General features: G+C 37.7%; 1 protein-coding gene across 1 annotated transcript in view; it reads left to right on the top strand.

Moving 5' to 3' along the window:
• Positions 1–19,378, top strand: part of NEB (nebulin) — a 261,077-nt gene that overhangs the window by 99,209 nt on the left and 142,490 nt on the right. Inside the window, 11 exon segments of the mRNA XM_006834547.1 lie at positions 5,349–5,453; positions 6,832–6,939; positions 7,260–7,571; positions 7,992–8,195; positions 8,483–8,587; positions 8,672–8,779; positions 10,463–10,774; positions 11,423–11,626; positions 12,012–12,116; positions 16,553–16,660; positions 18,294–18,605. Coding sequence (XP_006834610.1) covers positions 5,349–5,453; positions 6,832–6,939; positions 7,260–7,571; positions 7,992–8,195; positions 8,483–8,587; positions 8,672–8,779; positions 10,463–10,774; positions 11,423–11,626; positions 12,012–12,116; positions 16,553–16,660; positions 18,294–18,605 — 1,983 coding nt within the window.

Genomic DNA, 19,378 nt, shown 5'->3' on the forward strand with positions numbered 1-19,378 from the left:
AATGATGTCACCTGGCTGATCCATCTCGTTGGGGGTCTTCCTCTTTTTCTCTGACCCTCCATCTTACCCAGCATGACATTCTTCTCCAGCTACTATTCCCTACTGACAACGTATTACATTAGGCAAATCTGCTGCACAAAACTTTTTAAAAGTGTTGAAGAGCGAAGATGTCAGCTTGGGGACTAAGGTGTGCCTGACTCAGCCATGGTATTTTCAATAGCCTCATATGCATTTGAAAGCTGGATAGTGAATAAGGAAGACAGTAGAAGAATTGATGCTTTTGAGCTTTGGTGTTGGGGGAGAATATTGAAAATGCCATGGGCTGCCAAAAGAACCAATAGATCCATTTTGGAAGAAGTGCAGCCAGAGTGCTCCGTGGAGGCCAGGATGACCAAATTTTGTCTCTCATACTTCGGACATATTGTCAGGAGGAACCAGTCACTGGAGAAGGATATCATGTTTGGTAAGGTATAGAGTCAGAGAAAAAGAGGAAGACACCTAACGAGATGAATTGGCCAAGTGGCCCCACTGATGGACTCAAGCATGGCAACAGTAGTGAGATTGGCCCAGGATCAGGCAGTGTTTCATTCTGCTGTGCATAAGGTCGCTATGAGTCGGTACCGACTCAATGGCACCTAACAACAACAACAATAACATCTTCTAGTGACTGTATGCTTTTCCTGCTGTTCTTTTCCTAATTGTTGGCGATGTTGGGTTAAGGTTTTTATTTGTACTTTTTAAAAAAATTATTGTATTAGTGCTATAAATTGTCCTCTGAGCATTACTTTTGCTGTGTCCCAAATATTTTGGTATCTTTTGTTTTCATTCTCATTTGAATAAGGGGTTTTTATTTCTTCTTTTATCCAATAGTTTTTAAGGAGGTGTTATTTGGTTTCCATGTATTTTAGTTTTTCCCTTTATCTTACTGTTGATGATTTCAATTTTATAATGTTGTAATCTAAGAAGATGCTTTGTAGTATTTTGATGTTTTTACACTGATTGAGGCTTGCTTTGTGACCTAACATATGGTTTATTCTGGAGATCATTCTATATGTCTAGAAAAGAAGGTATATTGTGCTGTTGCTGAATAGAGTATTTTCTTTATAGACCTATAAGATTTAGTTAATTGTGTTGTTGAGATCTTTTGTATCTTTGTTGTGTCTCTTTCTAGTTTTTTTCTGTCCATCAAAAGTAGTTTATTTAAAAAGTCTCCTACCATAAATGTGAAGTTGTTTATTTCTTTTTTCAATTTTGTTAAAGTTTGATTTATGTATTTTGGGGTATTTTTCATGGATTATGTAGATATTTATTATGGTTATGTCCTCTTGTTGAATTGATTCTTTAATCATTTTATAATGTTCTTGTCTTATGCTGGTTTTCATCTTAAAGTCTGTCTTGTCAGAAATTAATAATGCCACTCCTGCCTTTGTTTGATTGCCGTTTTCATGATATATGTTTTTCCATCCTTTGATTGTTAGCTTATTTTTGTATTTATATCTAAAGTGTGCCTCTTCTAGACAGCTTATTGATTACTCATACTTTCTTATCCATTCTGCTATTCTCTGTCTTTTGACTGGTACATTTAATCAGTTACATTCAGTGTAATTATTGATAAGCATGAATTTATTGCGACTGTTTTGCTGTGAGTTTTTTATTATTGTGTTATTGACCATTTCTTCCATATATTTTTCTGTCCTGAGTTCATTTTGTTTATGTGTTTTCTTATAATTCCTTTGTTGTTGTTTTAGTGTTTACTGAGACCATGATTTTCTTCTTTTGGTGAAAGGTTTATTAATTTTCTTTAAGGCTCTCCTATAATTTATTATTATCTTCCCAAGCTTAAAACAGTCCATTGTTGCTTGATATAATTTTGACTTTCTCTCCATTTGGAAGTTCTATAGCTATATAAATTAGTTCCTTTTCTTCTTTCTTTTTTTTTAACCTTATAGTTGTCATCATTTACAAATTGACATCTGTTTCCTTATATTCAATATTGTAGGTTTACTTTGTATTTGATACATCTATATTTATAGGGTCAATTTTGGATTATGTTGTCAAGGGTCTTAATCTCCATTTGTTGTCTGCCATTGTTGGTTCTTGTACAAAGGGCTCCCTTTACCATTTTGTATAAGGTTGGTCTGGTTTTTATTAACTCCCCTAATTTTTGTTTATCTGTGATTGCCCTAAATTTGTCATTGTATTTGAAGGACAATATTGCTAGATATGTAATTCTTAGTTGGCTTTTCTTTTTCTTTCAGTGTTTTATATATGTTATCTCATTGCCTATTTGCTTGCAAGGTTTCTGCTGAGAAATCAGAGTATTACTGGTTCTCTTTTGTAGGTAATTTTTCATTTTCCCACACTATTTTGATGGCTCTTTCTTTGTGTTTGTCTTTGAGAGGTTGATTGTAATATGTTTTGGTGAACCACCAAGGGATCTATTCTACTTGGGCTTTTTTGAGCTTTTTAATATATCTTATCTTTCATAATAAGTCTTGGTATGGCACTGTCGACTAATGTGTCAGATTGCAAAGTCATTTGAACTGCAAGGTCGGTGGTTCAAGCTTACCAGCTGCTTCTTGGAAACCCTATACAGGGTCACTATGGGTCGGAATCGACTTGATGGCACTTAACCACAATAGCAACATCTTTCATAATATTAGGGAAGTTTTCTCCCAACAAATCTTCAACAGTTTTCTCATCTCCTATCCCTTGCCTCTTTCTGTTCTGAAGTTATTCCTGTTGATAGTGTTTCACATAATATTTAGGCTTTTTTACTCTTCTTTCGTTTTATTTTTATCTGACTGTTTCTCTAATAGAATAATGTTAAGAGATTTGCCTTTAATCTTGCTAATTTTGTCTTTCATTGATTTAATTCTACTTCTTTGCACTTCCAAAATGTTATTTATTTCCAAAATGTTTGTATCAATACTTCTGAATTTCTATTTGCTATTTTTGTATGGTTTCTAATTTTCCATTTATTTTATTAATTTGTTCTTGCTTTATATTCCTGAACTTTGGTCGAATTTTGTCTGCATTTTTCTTAATTTTGTCTGTGTTTCCCTTGATCTCCCTTTCAAGCCATTGAACATACCTATATATAATTCTCTTAAATTCATTATCAGGTAGTCCCAATAGCATTTCTACCTTCAGAAGATTCTCTGACTCCATATTTTAGTCGCTTGTTTGAGTCATTTTGTCCTGTTTTGTTTGTTTGTGCGTGTGCTTGATTGTGTCTATTAGTTGTCTATTGTGTCCAAGATATTGTGCTGTTATCGTGTTAATTTGTTGATGGTATGTTAGCTATTTTGTTTTGTTTTGTTTTATTTTGATATACATGGGAAATGGGGCAGGTATGTGACTCTGGTCATTAGTTTGGCCACTGGACTTCTCACCACCTATCTTCAGGTGAATTTGGTAGTGGTTGGGAGTGTGGGCATGTGGCTCTGCTTACTGATCCTGTAGGGAAGCTGAGGGCAAGCTAGTGGGTGTTAGTCCCAATCTATCATTGATTCAGTGGGGCTGAAGTGAGTGTTGGCCTTGCTCAGTGGGTAAGGTAGCGGGTATAGTGGGTATGGCTAGGTAAGGTTGCTGGCTTCTGATTGCTGGGTAAAGATAGAGAGAAAAAGGGGGGAGGGGCAAGGAATTAAAATAACACAGATAAAAACAAGGGGGGAGAGAGGAAGGACTTAGAAAGAAAAAGGGAAAAATGCAAAAAGAGAAAAAGAAAGAATAAAGCAGTAGTACAGTACTGGTACAATGTTCCACTGCTTGCAATAACTCAAGATGGTCACATGTGCCAATTGGCTCCACGGGAGCACTCATCACTGAAAATAGAGTCATGGGCGAGTGAGCACAGAAGTCAGGAGGAGGGGGATACTTGCCAGATGGAATAAAGAGGAATTGTTGTTGTTGTTATGTGCCGTGGAGTTGGTTCTGACTCATAACGACCCTGTACAGGGTTTCCAAGGCTGTAAATCTTTACGGGAGCAGAAAGCCTCATCTTTCTCAGGTGGAACAGCTGGTAGTTTCGAACTGCTGACCCTGAGGTTAGCAGCCTGATTTGTAACCACTACACTACGCTAGGAAAAAAAAGAAAAGAAAAACAAGGGTGAAGGAGAGGGAAGAACTAAGAAGCACTGGAAAAAAAAAAAATAGGAGGGAAAATGTGGTGCAATGCTGGCACAAGCATAAGCTGTCAAACACAATGGCAATGAGAGCACATGCCACTGTCCATGGAGGGGCCTGAGTGGATGCTGCTGACCATGGAGGTAGTGGAGCAGGGACAGGGTGACTGGTCTGCAGGATTGATAAAAAGAGGGCCAGGGAAAGAAATTAATTAAAAAAGAGGAAAAACAGGTGTGGGGAGAGGGAAGAACTAAGCAGAAGAATAAAAGCAGTGGCGTGCTGGAGAAAGTGCTAGCTGTCAAACACAGCTGTGGTGGGAGTACAGTGTTTGCTCCACAGGAGCACACACCCCCAACCAGAGAGCAGCGAGGCTGGGAACTGCTAACCCTGGGTTATTGGGGAGAGACACTAACTCAAGGTGAATAAAAAAAAAAAAAATCAAAGGACAAGGAAAGAGGAAGGGAAAAAAAATAAGAAAGGGAAAAAAAATGGGTGAGAAGAGGGAAGATCTACAAAAAAAGATAAAGATTAAAGAAAAGCTAAAAAGTGGGAGGGTGTATCACTGGCAGTAGGGTGGGGTTTGACCAGCACAAGGTGGGTTGGGGTAGAAAAGCTGCACCTCTGGTCACTGGGAGATTATGCAAGAAGAGGGGAGAAAACACATCTCTGGTCACCAGTCACTGGTGTAGGTGCTGATACTGTCCTGAGTAAACAGAGTCGGTTATCTGGCTCCTGCTCCAGTCACAACATTGCTTACAGTAAGTAATTCAAAATGGCCACTGTGTGCCAACTGACAGTTTTCTGCTCTATATGCCTCCTTGTTTGTTGTTTTTCAGTCTCTTCCTCTCATTTTTTGACTTACTTCTTTATCCCCTCCTTTGAAGCTCTAGGTTTAAGGACTGCCATCCATATCTGTCTCACACGTCTTTGTTGTAGAGAGTCTAGATAGTCATCTGCCTAGTTCACCATTTTGGATCTACTCCCCTGGGTTGATTTCTTATTGAAAGATTATCTGTAACTTTTAAAAGGTGGCCTATAATCTATAGTTTGAAAGACAATTATGTCCCAGATAAGTCAAAGTTTACTATACCTGTTTTCTGCTTGTGTTATAGATGATTAAGTTTATTTTTGTTTGGATGTGTTCAGTAATTCTGTTTGAAACTGACTATGCCAATCACTAATCTAACAACATCACTGAAACCTCTTATTTCTCATTTTAGAGACTTTATAGAGAAGCTTGGGACAAGGACAAGACTCAAATCCACATCATGCCTGATACACCTGACATTATTCTGGCTAAAACAAACTTAATTAACACAAGTGATGTAAGTTTCCAGATTTAGCATGTGATTTTCAGATAGTTCATTGTGATTGTTGCTAAACCAGTGAAGTTGTTTGGACATTCTTTTGAAACCCTAAATCATCTTAATAAACTCTAAGTGACTTAGAGTCCTTGTATAGTGCCTTTCAGGCTGAACCTAATAATGTTGACACATCTTATCCCAGGAAGAGTTGGTGGTCCTCAGTTCTCTAGTCCTGGTGGTCTGTTTCACACATATCATTGTAACTGAGAGTTTGTATCACTTCTCCCTGCATTTATGGGAGTTCCTCACAGGCAAAGATAATTTGCATGGACTCTGTAGTACTTACCTAGCATAGCATCTGAACCATAGTAGATACTCAGTAATAGCCTGGATGAATGAACATATAATACCCATGCAGAAGAATTCCATCTTTATTTTTATTGTAATCATAGTATAAACTTTCAAAACATATCATTCTAAAAATTAATATTTTAAAGATAAACTTCCAACTCTACTAGAATGACTTCAATAATCATCAAATGTATTAGAGTCATGTCCCAAAGGGTTAAAATTTAGAAACACAAGTTTAAGATCAGTAGCATTTAAAGCAATCTGACTTCTGGAGAAAAAAAAAATTGTTTTTAATTATTGATTATTTAATGTTGTAACTATGTGAAGAAGCAAATTATTTCACTTAAACTTTAAAAAAATTGATATTGAAACTTTCTTCAAAAAATTATATATTTAAAAAATATATATGAAGGACTCCAGATGTGGACCCTACTATGTTGAGTTCTATATTGTAAAACAGGCTCTAACTCACAATGCATTAGCTACATGAAAGTGAGAGCCCAGTTGGCATAATTTTTTTTCTATAAGTTAGTAGGAAAGTCATTGCACTTGTTTTCTAGCAAAAACTTCTAATTAAACACTGAAAGTTCATTGAAAAACTGTCACTAAATGATATTTCATTTATCTATTAATTTTCTCCTGCCTCATTCTCCAAATAATTTGAAAATAAAAACCCAAAATCAAACCTTTACCATTAAGTCAATTCCAAGGGCAGTGAATCGTTCTGAATACAGATAGCCACATCTTTCTCCTGTGGACTGGTTTGTGGGTCCAAACCACCAACCTTTAGGTTAGCAGCCATAAACTTAACCACTGTGTAATCAGTTTGGGAATGGCTGGCATTTAATTTTGTTGTCTAGTTAATTGAAGAGCTTTAAAATTCAAAATAGAATCATTAGCAATCAATTTTCAAATTACATTTGAGTATCTTAAAATGCAGATACCATCCTCTTGTACTCTTAAAATATTTAGCACATTGGGTCCATTATACTGCAGTTCTTTATGGAGAACGTTTTTTTCCAAAGTGAACTTCTTTATCTTTTAACAGAAATTTTACCGTATGGGTTATGAGGAGCTGAAGAAAAAAGGTTATGATCTTCCACTTGATGCCATACCAATCAAAGCAGCCAAAGCATCCCGGGAAATTGCCAGCGAAGTAAGACTTTATCCCTCGGCTTATATTGATTTGATTGCCTTTTATTACTTCAAAGCAGTCTCAATTTCATTTTAAATTGAACAAAATCTTCTAAGGAGTAACAAATTAAAACAGAGTGAAATGATCCCAGAGGTGCAGTGTAGGGTGAGAATAAGATCAAGGATGCATTTATTATGCATTTAATTTGTAGTTGAATTTAGCCTTTAATCCTTTCTATTAAAAATTGAAATGGTGGCTCTTTAGGTTCTTAGTAAAATTCTTAGCATTAATGTACTTTGTAATTTACCACAAATGAGACCAGTTGTTTTTTTCTCCTTTAGTACAAGTACAAGGAAGGTTTTCGCAAGCAGCTGGGCCACCATATTGGAGCCCGGGACATTAAGGATGACCCCAAGATGATGTGGTCCATGCATGTGGCCAAAATCCAGAGTGACCGGGAGTATAAGAAAGACTTTGAGAAGTGGAAGACCAAGTTCAGCAGCCCAGTGGACATGCTGGGGGTGGTGCTGGCCAAGAAGTGTCAAACTCTGGTCAGTGATATAGACTACAAGAACATCCTTCATCAGTGGACATGCCTGCCTGACCAGAGTGATGTCATCCATGCTCGGCAGGCCTATGACCTCCAGAGTGATGTGAGTCTAAGGTTTTTCTTTAGCCAACAAAACACTGTATCTGCTTCTCTATCAAAGTGATCTTAAAGTGAGGGCAGTTTAATTTGCACAATAGGTATCTACTTTCCTGTATGAATATCTTAGCTCTATCCAGTCACCCAAACACCTGTAGATCAATATTCCCCAAAGAAATAGCCAGTAATGACCCCGTTTCTTTGGAGAAAGTCTCTTTTACTGTGTGGAAAATGTTTCTCTATACGTTTTTATTTAAATCGTTTTCAAAACTTTGTTTCTAATTGCAATGATTTCTTGGTTCACAAGATGTACCAAGAATTACAAGCTCTCACAAACTCAAGCATTAAAATAGATAACAAAAAAAAGTAATTCTTCAAGGGTATATGGCTTTGCTTACATCAAGTGGTTTATCACTTGTAATTTCAGAATTTGTACAAAGCTGACCTTCAGTGGCTAAAAGGCATTGGTTGGATGCCCAGTGGTTCTCTTGAGGATGAGAAGAACAAAAGAGCTACCCAGATTTTGAGTGATCATGTTTATCGTCAACACCCAGACAAGTTCAAGTTTTCCAGCCTTATGGACTCCATTCCAATGGTTTTGGCAAAAAACAATGCTGTTACAATGAACCACGTAAGTACTTTCTTTGCTTTAGTTCTTTTATTATTATTATTATTTTTTTTTTTTTTTGCTTGTTTGTAGAAACATCAAGATCTCTTTCTATAAAAGTAAATTCATGTTCAAATTTTTTTGGATGAATTTCAAAATGGTTTATACATAAGGATTTATACGTTCTAATGATGTGAGACACCTAGGCCTGAAGGTTCTGTAACTCAGAGAGAAGAATCTTTATTTTAACTTATTTTAATGTGACTATTCATTACTGGCCTGAACTAGTAACATCTTTTTGTTTGTTTTAGCGTCTATACACAGAAGCTTGGGATAAAGATAAAACCACTATTCATATTATGCCAGATACCCCTGAAGTTGTACTAGCTAAACAAAACAAAATAAACTACAGTGAGGTAAGTAATATACTCATGGCATATGAAATATTTCCCTTACAATGTATGTTATAAGAGAAACAGGATTATTTATGTCTCTTTTAGAAACTATACAAACTTGGCCTAGAAGAAGCTAGAAAGAAAGGTTATGATTTGCGACTCGATGCCATTCCCATCAAAGCAGCCAAAGCATCTAGAGACATTGCAAGTGAAGTAAGTACCCCTGAAAAGTTGTTCAACTTAACTTTGGCTAAAAATTTTCCTTCTCTCTATGAGATTTATCACATAGCAAGTAAGCAATGAGTTAACTGTCTCTTTTTCAGTGAATAGTTTAAAATGTGGTAATGAAATTCTTATCCCAAAGAGTAAGGTCAAGGCATGATTAGGTACATAACAAGATGCATTTCAGAACATGTTTCCTGAACAAGAACATTGTCTACATGACTACAGTTCAGACATTTAATCTTTAAATTGTGGCAAATATGTATGAGGGGGCTTCAAAAATTTTATGGGAAAAAAAATCCATTATCTTTTCATTCCATTTTTTCACAAGCTTTTTGAAGCCCCCTAATAAGAGTCCTGGTGTGGCGCTGGGGCTAATGTGTCAGACTGCAAAATCATTTGAACTGCAAGGTTGGTGGTTCAAGCTCACAAGCTGCTCCTTGGAAACCCTATACAGGGTCGCTATGGGTCGGAATCGACTCGATGGCACTTAACAACAACAACAAAAAGCACATAACGAAACATGTGCTAGTTCAACATTTTTCACATGTAGAATTCATTGACGTTAATTATGTTTGTCGTGTTGTTCAATCATTGCAATTATCCATTTCCAAATTTTTCCATGACCCATAACAGAAATTCAGTGTTCAAGTCTCTGTGACTTTCCCACATGATGTATATCCTGTACAAAATTGAACTCATGGAACCCATGCTCTATGAACCAAAGAACCTGCATGGTGTAAATAAATGAGTCATATTATTCTAATCAAAGTTCAACCATACTTGATATTGTTGTTGATAAGTACCATGAACTCATAGTGACCCTGCACAGGGTTTCTGAGGCTGTAAATCTTTACAGGAGCAGAACGCCTCATCTTTCTCCGGCGGAACTGCTGGTAGTTTCGAACTGCTGACCTTGAGGTTGGCAGTCCGACTCGTAACCGCTACGCTACCAGAGCTCCTTCTTGAGGACCCTATATTTATGTCTGCATCCAGTGATTGGCTGATGGTATTTATTTTCTTCAAAAGATGGATTTGGTCATATTTCTAGAAATTTTTATCTTCTGTTTCCTATTTTTTCCAAAGAGTTTTTCAAAAATATGGGAATATTTAAAAAGTAAATGTTTAACCATCAGTGAAAGATGAACTATATTATGGTATACCCATATGATGAAGTCCTAGTGTGGCACTGTAGGATAAGCACTAGATTGCTAACTGTAAAGTTGGTGGTTCAAACCCACCTGCCACTGCTTGGAGACCCTATACATGATTGCTATGAGTTGAAACTGACTCAACAGTAGTGTGATGAAATACCTGCTATCATTAAAAATAACTGCTGAAGAATATTTAATGGCAAAAAGAATGCTTATAACTGAAAATTGCACATACAATCCTATGCACAATATGACTCATTCTTATTTTATAGTCTCTCTCTTTCACATACATAAATACACTACAAAAAGCTAACAATTTTATCAGTAATCTGAATAATAGAATCATGTTTTAATTTCATTTTCTATTTTGTACTTATTTAAGATTACTTATTCATTTTCTAAATGGTTTACAAGATGCACAAATTATTTCTATATTCATTTTTTTAAAAGAAAAGGAAAATTTGAGTTTATTTTTACTAAAAGTGAAAATAGATGATTATCAGACTCTTTCTTCTTCTAGTTCAAGTACAAAGAAGGCTATCGCAAGCAACTTGGCCACCACATTGGTGCCCGAGCTATACATGATGACCCCAAGATGATGTGGTCCATGCATGTGGCCAAGATCCAGAGTGACAGGGAGTACAAGAAAGACTTTGAGAAGTGGAAGACCAAGTTCAGCAGCCCAGTGGACATGCTGGGGGTGGTGCTGGCCAAGAAGTGCCAGGCCTTGGTCAGTGATGTAGACTACAAGAACATCCTTCATCAGTGGACATGCCTGCCTGACCAGAGTGATGTCATCCATGCTCGGCAGGCCTATGACCTTCAGAGTGATGTGAGTACTGACATTAAAATAACATACAAAGTTAAAAATCAGTGAATTAAGTTTCCTTGGGAAAGTGAGCAATAGATAGCATCAAGTTCACTAGCCCTGCAAGTGGGTGTGAGATATCGTTTATGTTCTTTCCTTATATTTTTAATTCTTTAGCACTTTGAACCAAAATAGAATATTTTCTGATACTCTCCCTGTCCCTAAGAGGTCCAGTTGGAGCTTGATTACTAAAGTTTGGTGGATCAAACTCAACTAGCCGTACCACAGAAGAAAAGACCTGATGATTTGCTTCAGTTAAGATTGTTGTTGTTGTGATGTGCCATTGAGTTGGTTCTAACTCATAGTGACCCTGAATAGGGTTTCCAAGGAATGGCTGATGAGTTTGAACTGCCAACCTTGAGGTTAGCAATCCAGTGCTTATCCTACAGCATCATACCACTCCTCAGTTAAGATTACAGCTAAGAAAACTCTGGGAAGCAGTTCTATTCTGTAACACACAGGTTCAACATGAGTTGAATGGCAACTTACAACAACGCTCTAACTGTCCACCAAACAACATTCTAAAGAATATTTTTACTTTTACATCATGTCCTTTCAATGAAAATGCTTTTCTAATGCAGGGATTAATATTTATTGACTCTGTGTCAACAGAATCTGTACAAATCAGATCTTCAGTGGATGAAAGGCATTGGCTGGGTGCCCATTGGCTCTTTGGATGTGGAAAAATGTAGACGAGCCACTGAAATTTTGAGTGATAAAATCTACCGCCAGCCACCAGACAAACTGAAATTTACCAGTGTGACTGATTCTCTGGAACAAGTGTTGGCCAAGAACAACGCCCTCACCATGAACAAGGTGAGGCTTCAAAATTTAAAGGCTTTTAAAGCTGAGTCAAAGAAAATGAATTATCATTGAGAAAAGAAATAGAGCACTGGATCACAAAAGCCACCTACATATCTGTCTGTCTGTCTATCTGTTGTGTTTATGTTTTAATATTTACTTCAGTTATTGTTTCATGGTTTTTATAATATGGCATGCATCTAAGGAAAAATAATCTTAGCTAAAAGATGTCAGCATGTGTTTCAGATTATTAAAAGATACATATGTAAATGTGTGTCTTACTGTAAACCTATGTTTAATCTTTCTTTATCTTGTTGGAAAAGTTCTTGTGATCTTGAAATTCTTATTAATTGCAGGCCGCATATTTTTTCCTAATTACTTTGTATGTTTTCTTTGATAGCGTTTGTACACAGAAGCCTGGGACAAAGACAAGACCCAGATCCATATAATGCCAGACACACCAGAGATTATGTTGGCGAGAATGAACAAAATCAACTACAGTGAGGTGGGAACTGTCACTAATTCTGTGACATTTGCATACTCTTACTTATGTCATTAAAAGGAGCTCTGGTAGTGTAGTGGTTACGAATCGGCCTGCGAACCTTAAGGTCAGTGGTTCGAAACTACCAGCTGCTCCGCGGGAGAAAGATGAGGCTTTCTACTCCCGTAAAGATTTACACCCTCGGAAACCCTGTACAGGGTCGCTATGGGTCGGACCCGACTCAAAAGGCACTTAACAACAACTTATGTCATTGAATCAGTTCCATAGTGGTGTAATACTAAAGGACCGCTTTGGAGAAAATCTCTGTACACAACAACTCTTGCATCTCTCAGTCACCATTATAAGTATCAAATTTCAAGTGATACAAATTATCATTTAGGAAGTGCAAATTATAAGAAATAATGTAACTGATAACATTAATTACATGTTTTTTTAACTAATGATTGAAGCTAAGAAATTAGTCATAGACCAAATATATATGTATCTCTCCTTTATGCTACATAGCTGTGATAAACAAATCATATATGATTTGTTGCTCCTAAATTATAATTTAGGGTCAAGATTAAGGATTTTGATGTCTAAGATTAAAGTTGAAGACTAAAACAACATTACCACAACATGACACTGAAGAGAGAGTGAATGGGGACTTATTACTCTGTATAATAGCAACTCTATTTCTTTTTGACTTTCTGTGGATTTAAAGCCATGTAACCCTTTTCAGAATCCCAGAGTGTAAGGCAGAGAAGCCAGCCTCCCTTCCAGGATAGGAATCCTCACCCAGTATGTTGTGATTCTGCCTTGGCTTACATGTTCTTAATGACAAGAATCATTATTCATATGTCAGTCCAATCATCCTGAAAAATTCCATTAGAAAGTGCTTCTGATCTATTGAGTCACAAGATTTCTCTCTGAAAATTCGCATAGTCCTCTGAAGCTACTCAAAACAAATTTTCTCCTACCTCCATGTGATGAAAATGCCTACCACACCATTTCTTCTTCCCCTTCCCACCCCACTAGCTCCTTAGGTTCTCCTTATTTTAATGCCCAAGGTTTCTAGTTATCCCCCATCCTGTCCCATGACCACCCTAATTTCTCCTCATTTAAATGCCCCAAGTCACATTCCTGGTAAAATGTGGCTCTCAGAACTGAACAATATACTACGTGTGTGAGTTCATAGCAGCATACCAGTGTAGAATGCAGTTGATGTCACATTTTCTCTCCTGGACATTTGACCTCCATTTTTTACAATCTGTATTTCAAGGTCATGTGATAGCTATGACACTGATGGTTCACATGGAACTTGGGATCAACTTAAATTCTAAGACATTTTACCTGGGCTAGGTTGCCTTGATTCTGCACTTACCCATTTGGTAATTTAAATCTCAGCTCAAAGCTTGCCATTTATCTCTCTGCAAATTCATCTTGTAAGGTTGAGTCTTATGTTTTAAACCTATGGAAATTTTTGTGAATCTAAGATTATGGCAGCTGATGTATTAGTTATGTTTCCAAGTGATAGGCCACCAACAAGGAAAATATTGTTTCTTTGGCAGCATAAATCCACAATATATTTCTCTTCTGTAGGACACAATTTAGAGAGTTTGGATATAATAGCCACTATCTTAAGTAATTCTATTTTAGGTGGTATAAACTAATGTTTGTGCTTGTAAAACTAGCTCTTATTTGTCATAAGAAAATTGTAAGAATGGAGTCCTCACTATCAAATCAGAAAGGATTGAGTTTTGAGCTAAACCAATAGTCAAGACTGTTGCACTATATATAGCAAATCTGTTGCACAAGCCCTCTTTAAAGTGTTCAACAGTAAAGACACCAGTCTGAGGACTGAGGTGCACCTGACCCAAGCCATGGTGTTTTCAATAGCCTCATATGCATGTGAAAATTGGACAGTAATAAAGAAGACCATAAAAGCATTGATGCATTTGAGTTATGATGTTGGAGAAGAAAATTAAAAGTACCATGGACTGGCAGAAGAACAAAGAAGTCTGTGTTGGAAGAAGTACAATCAGAATGCTCCTTGGAAGCCAGGATGGCCAGACTTCATCTCTCATATTTCACACATATTATCAGGAGGGACCAGTTCCTCGAGAAGGACATCATGCTTGGTAAAGTGGAAGATCAATGAAAAAGAGAAGATCGCCAGCGAGATGGGTTGGCACAGTGGCAGCTGCAATGGCCTCAAGTGTAGCAACGATTGTGAGATTAACACAGGACCGGACAGTGTTTCATTCTGTTGTGCATAGAGTCTCTATGAGTCAGAACTGACTTGACAGCACGTAACAACAACAATATAACATAATCCTGTACTATCCCTATCACAGGAGCTCTGGTAGCATAGTGGTTACGAGTCCGGCTGCCAACTGCAAGGTCAGCAGTTCGAAACTACCAGTGGTTCCACCTGAGAAAGATGAGGCGTTCTGCTCCTGTAAAGATTTAAAGCCTTAGAAATCCTGTGCAGGGTCACTATGAGTCGGAGCCAACCCCACGGTACTTACCAACAGCAACAACAATCCCTATCACATTGGATCCTGGTGTGGCACTGTAGCATGAACACTGAAATGTTGACTATTCAAACCTACCAGCTGGCTACTCCTCGGAAACCCTATACAGTGCAGCTATGAATTGGAACCAACTTGATAGTGCTGAACAACAACCATACTATATGGTGCTATAGGATAAGCACTGGATTACTAACCACAAGGTCAGCAATTCAAACCCTCAGTAGCTCCACAGGAAAAGATGAGGCATTCTGCTCCTGTAAAGATTTTCAGCCTCAGAAACACTGTACAGGGTTGCTGTTGAGTCAGAACTGATTGAATGGCAATGGGTTTGGGTTTTTGGGTTTATAGTCTATATCCAGTCTTGTTCTAAAAAAGTAATGCATTGTATATGCTTCATCATGAAAGGTGTTCCAGGAGTCAAAGAGCCCCTGTAACTATCCTCTCAGCATTTCTTCAATTGTGAACTGTCTTTGTTGTAAAATCTCAGACACTAGAGGGTTGTTGCCAGTTCAGATGAAGTCCAAGGAGAATGGACTTAACAAATGCCTACCTGGTCTGCCTGCCTTGTATCTCTGTCTTTGTTCAATTCCATTGTGTTTCCTTCTCATTCAGGGCAGGAAAGCAACGTGCAAATTTAATGATGTCACTCTTTTCCTCACGAATTTATGTTGGTTTCCTATTTTTTGTAGAATTAAGCACAAACTCCGTTTGCCATTCAGTTCTTCACAATATAACTTCAGACTTCTTTTCAGTCCTCCTACTATTTCTTCCTTGGACTGTAGAGCCTTCTTTCAGCACCCCTGCACTTTCACTCCTATGCATTGAGTCACACCAGTCTCTCTATCCTTGGCTTCTGTCTTAGGAGCTCTGGTGCCACCGTGGGTTAATCATTGAGCTGCTAACCTCAAGGTCAGCTCTGCAAACTCCCTAGTCACGCTGCGGGAGAAAGATGAGACTGTCTGCTCCTATAAAGATTTACAATCTCAGAACCTCTGTGGAACAGTTCTAGTCCATCCTGTAAGATTGCTGTGAGTTGGAATTGATTCAGCAACAGTGGCTTTTTGCTCTGGTTTTCACTGCCCTCCTGTTGTAGCATACTGTTGAGTAGATTCTGACTGTATAGGGTTTCCAAGAGTGGCTGGTGGGTTTGAAATGCTGACCTAGCTGTAAGCTGTCCAGTGCTTAACCTACAGCACCACTCCAAGGCTGCAGGATAAACACTGGACTGCTTACAGTCCTCGACTGCCATCTTAGTCTATTAAAATCTGACTTAACCACTCAACGTCCAACTTCAAGATCACCTCCTCTCCAAAAGCTTTCCTGATTCTTAATTCAGAAGAAATTACTCCTTCTTGGAGCTCTTTTAATGCTGTAGTTAAATCATTTATCACAACTTGTCTTTCAATAGTGGATTTCATAAGTTGTCAGTCTTTCTATCATCTTTGCCGGAAACCTTGCAGATAGGGGAGGTCTCAGACTCATCTTGGCTTCCCAACTAGTAGGCATAGTCATAGGCACAGAGCCTGTACAGAATAAATGTGAATTGAACTCATTGTCATGATAAACAGTTATTCAAGTTTTTTTCTCCTTTCCATATTTTGTCAGCTTAGACCTGTGGGTTTTTACTTAACTCAACATCGTAGGACTTAATAATTTTATTAATCATTTTTACTTAAAAAATTAAAACAATGTGTGGCAAACACATTTATATACAGCTACTTAAGCATAAGCATACGTTATTTTAAGTGCAGTCTTCTCCATGGGTATCATTTTGAAGTGTCAATGCAGAAGACAAAGAAATCTCACATGTAAAATGATTAAATACAGGTGCCTCTCCGTGTAGAACTTAGTAAGTTATTTCAGTCTTCTGTCAGATTTTAGAATAAATGTCAGCATCTAACTTTTTTCCCTCCCCAAATATAGAGTCTGTATAAACTCGCTAATGAAGAATCAAAGAAGAAAGGCTACGACTTGCGGAGCGATGCCATCCCGATTGTGGCAGCCAAGGCCTCCAGGGACATTGCCAGTGATGTGAGTGATCGATTTTACCTGGAGGATGTGATCAGTCTGAAGTGGTATTTCATTGAATTAACTATTAAAAAGAATTTTCCAGGATCTTTGAAAATATATTCTAATACATTTAGTATTAAAAAAAAAACAACTAATTTGGGGAAAAATGAAAATTTTGATGTACATCAAAAAGGTTTGCAACCTGTGGAACATAGTATCTTCGGTGAGACCTAGACCATCCACCAAGAATAGAGAAATATCCATTCTTGTATAAAATGTTAACTGCAGCTGTGAGTTTGGAGATGTTCATAAAAATCACCACTGTGTTTGTACAAAGTGTAATACATGTAAAGGTTCGCAGTGAGAATCACTGCTCTATGTAGCATTTCTATATACAATCCTTAAAAACACATATGGCACTTGCCAATATAAATCAACCCTGTAAATCTATGAAAAGAAGATAGTTGATTAGTACCAGAGGCAGCTACTGGCCCAAGCTTGTACGCTTGACAATAGTGACACATACGAAGAGACTTCAAAAAGTTTGTGAAATGAAAAGATAATGCAATTTTCCCACAAACTAATTGAAACTCCGTTATGCTTTCATAGTAAGCACGTATCATTGCCTGGTGCCTCAGGGATTCTTGAGCAACAGATACCTGCTCTCAAAATCCCAGTACTCGAGAATATGTTTAATATACTGTCTTTTCTATTGGAAAATTTTGTTAGTGACTTCTTTCGTTTATGTATGTTGTGAAATTCATTTCACAGATGGAGTTATGCCAATAGTAGTAAATAATGAAATAACTATTGAGACTGTTCGTGCATTCTCTCTCTTAAGCTTCAGAGAACTCTGGGATGGAGATGATGCACTATCCCCCTTTTGTGTATTCCTTAAACAATTTGCCTAAAACCACACTACTTCTAAATGATGGACACCCTCATTCCTTGTCATTGTACCATACTGCCTCCTGCTGACAGATATACTTTCTCACTCAGTCATCTTTGAGTCTAGAGTCATGTTATTTTTTATAACAGCTCCAATTTTAAGGATGAAGTCATTGGACATGGAATAGTTAAAACATGGTTGACCCAGTGGGACTCGTGACTCTATTTGTAGTATGATCTAACCAGCTGGGTTGCTGAGTCAGCTTCAGTAGTACAATTGGTTTTCAAAGTGATGCCAAAAAATTGAGACCTCTACTGAATGCATGCATTTTTTATGATAGAGCAATTTCTCTATGTTGCTACTGCAGGCAGTCCTTCACCTTGCAGGACCCAGCCACTCATTTTGTTGCTTATTTTACATACAAAGTGAATCTCTTTTGTGACATGCTTTTAGTGCATAAGATCAAATTATTTTAGGTTCCTGGGTTCAGATACCCTTTACCCCATGACCACAGGTGATCACTCAGGCCCACTTCCTGCCTCAGAACAATTCCTTTTGACTAGATCATAGGTGATTTTAGGTTTAACTAGATAGAAATTCCATCTATGTTATGTATGACCCAAGTTTCCAGGGTGAAGGCCAGGCTTGAGTTGGTGCTAATTAGCAGAAGTCAATTATACTGTGACTTATGCAAGATAAATATCCACAAACATGTAGCCTCTAAGGACTTATAATAAAAACCTGGTTTGTATATTTTCATCTCAGTACAAATACAAAGATGGTTACCGCAAGCAGCTGGGCCATCACATTGGAGCTCGGGACATTAAGGATGATCCCAAGATGATGTGGTCCATGCATGTGGCCAAGATCCAGAGTGACCGGGAGTACAAGAAAGACTTTGAGAAGTGGAAGACCAAGTTCAGCAGCCCAGTGGACATGCTGGGGGTGGTGTTGGCCAAGAAGTGTCAGACCTTGGTCAGTGATGTGGACTACAAGAACTTCCTGCATCAATGGACGTGCCTGCCTGACCAGAGTGATGTCATTCATGCTCGGCAGGCCTATGACCTTCAGAGCGATGTGAGTCCAGTAACTATAACATAGTCATTATAGGAATCATTTAAACTATGTGAGAATTATCCTTTATGATCTGGTAGCCTCTCAGGCTAGGCTTTATTGGACAGTGAATAAGATTTCAATTCGAGTTTAGTTTTATTGCTTTATTATGATGCATGAAGAGTCTTCCCATTGGTGTTTTATAAACAGAACTTGGTCTTAAAAGAACAAAGCTGGAATGAAGCAATTTAGAATTCAGAGTCCACCAGAGGGAGACACTTTCTTTTATTCTTTTAAGGGGGAAAAGCAGTAATTGTTCTTTATTTTAAAACAATTACTCTGGAAATTGCCTTTGGCTTCATTGTAAAACAGATGAGATTGTAATTATTCGAATGCCGTTATTGCTGATTGCCATCATGCCAGCTCCAACTCATGGAGACCATAATACACAACAGAACAGAGCATTGTGCACTCCTAGATTATCTTCAGAATTGTAAACTTGTTTAAATCCATTGTTGCAACCAATGTGTCAATCCATCTCCTCTTCATTCTTCCATGTTCCCAAGTTCACCTAGCACAGTCTCCTCCTCTAGCAATTGATGGTCCTAGAGTGAGAGCCCTAAGAAAGCTGTCCTGATCCGTAAGGTTTTCATAGGTTAATTTCCAGAAGTGGATTTCCAGGCCTTTTCTTCTTAGTCTTAGCCTGGAAGCTCTGCTAAAACCTGTCTACCATGAGCTATGGTGCTGACATTTGAAAGACTGTTGACATAGCTTCCAGCATCACAGCAACACACAAG

The sequence above is a fragment of the Chrysochloris asiatica genome, unplaced genomic scaffold (assembly GCF_000296735.1).
Source record: "Chrysochloris asiatica unplaced genomic scaffold, ChrAsi1.0 scaffold00012, whole genome shotgun sequence".
Lineage (NCBI taxonomy): Eukaryota > Metazoa > Chordata > Mammalia > Afrosoricida > Chrysochloridae > Chrysochloris > Chrysochloris asiatica.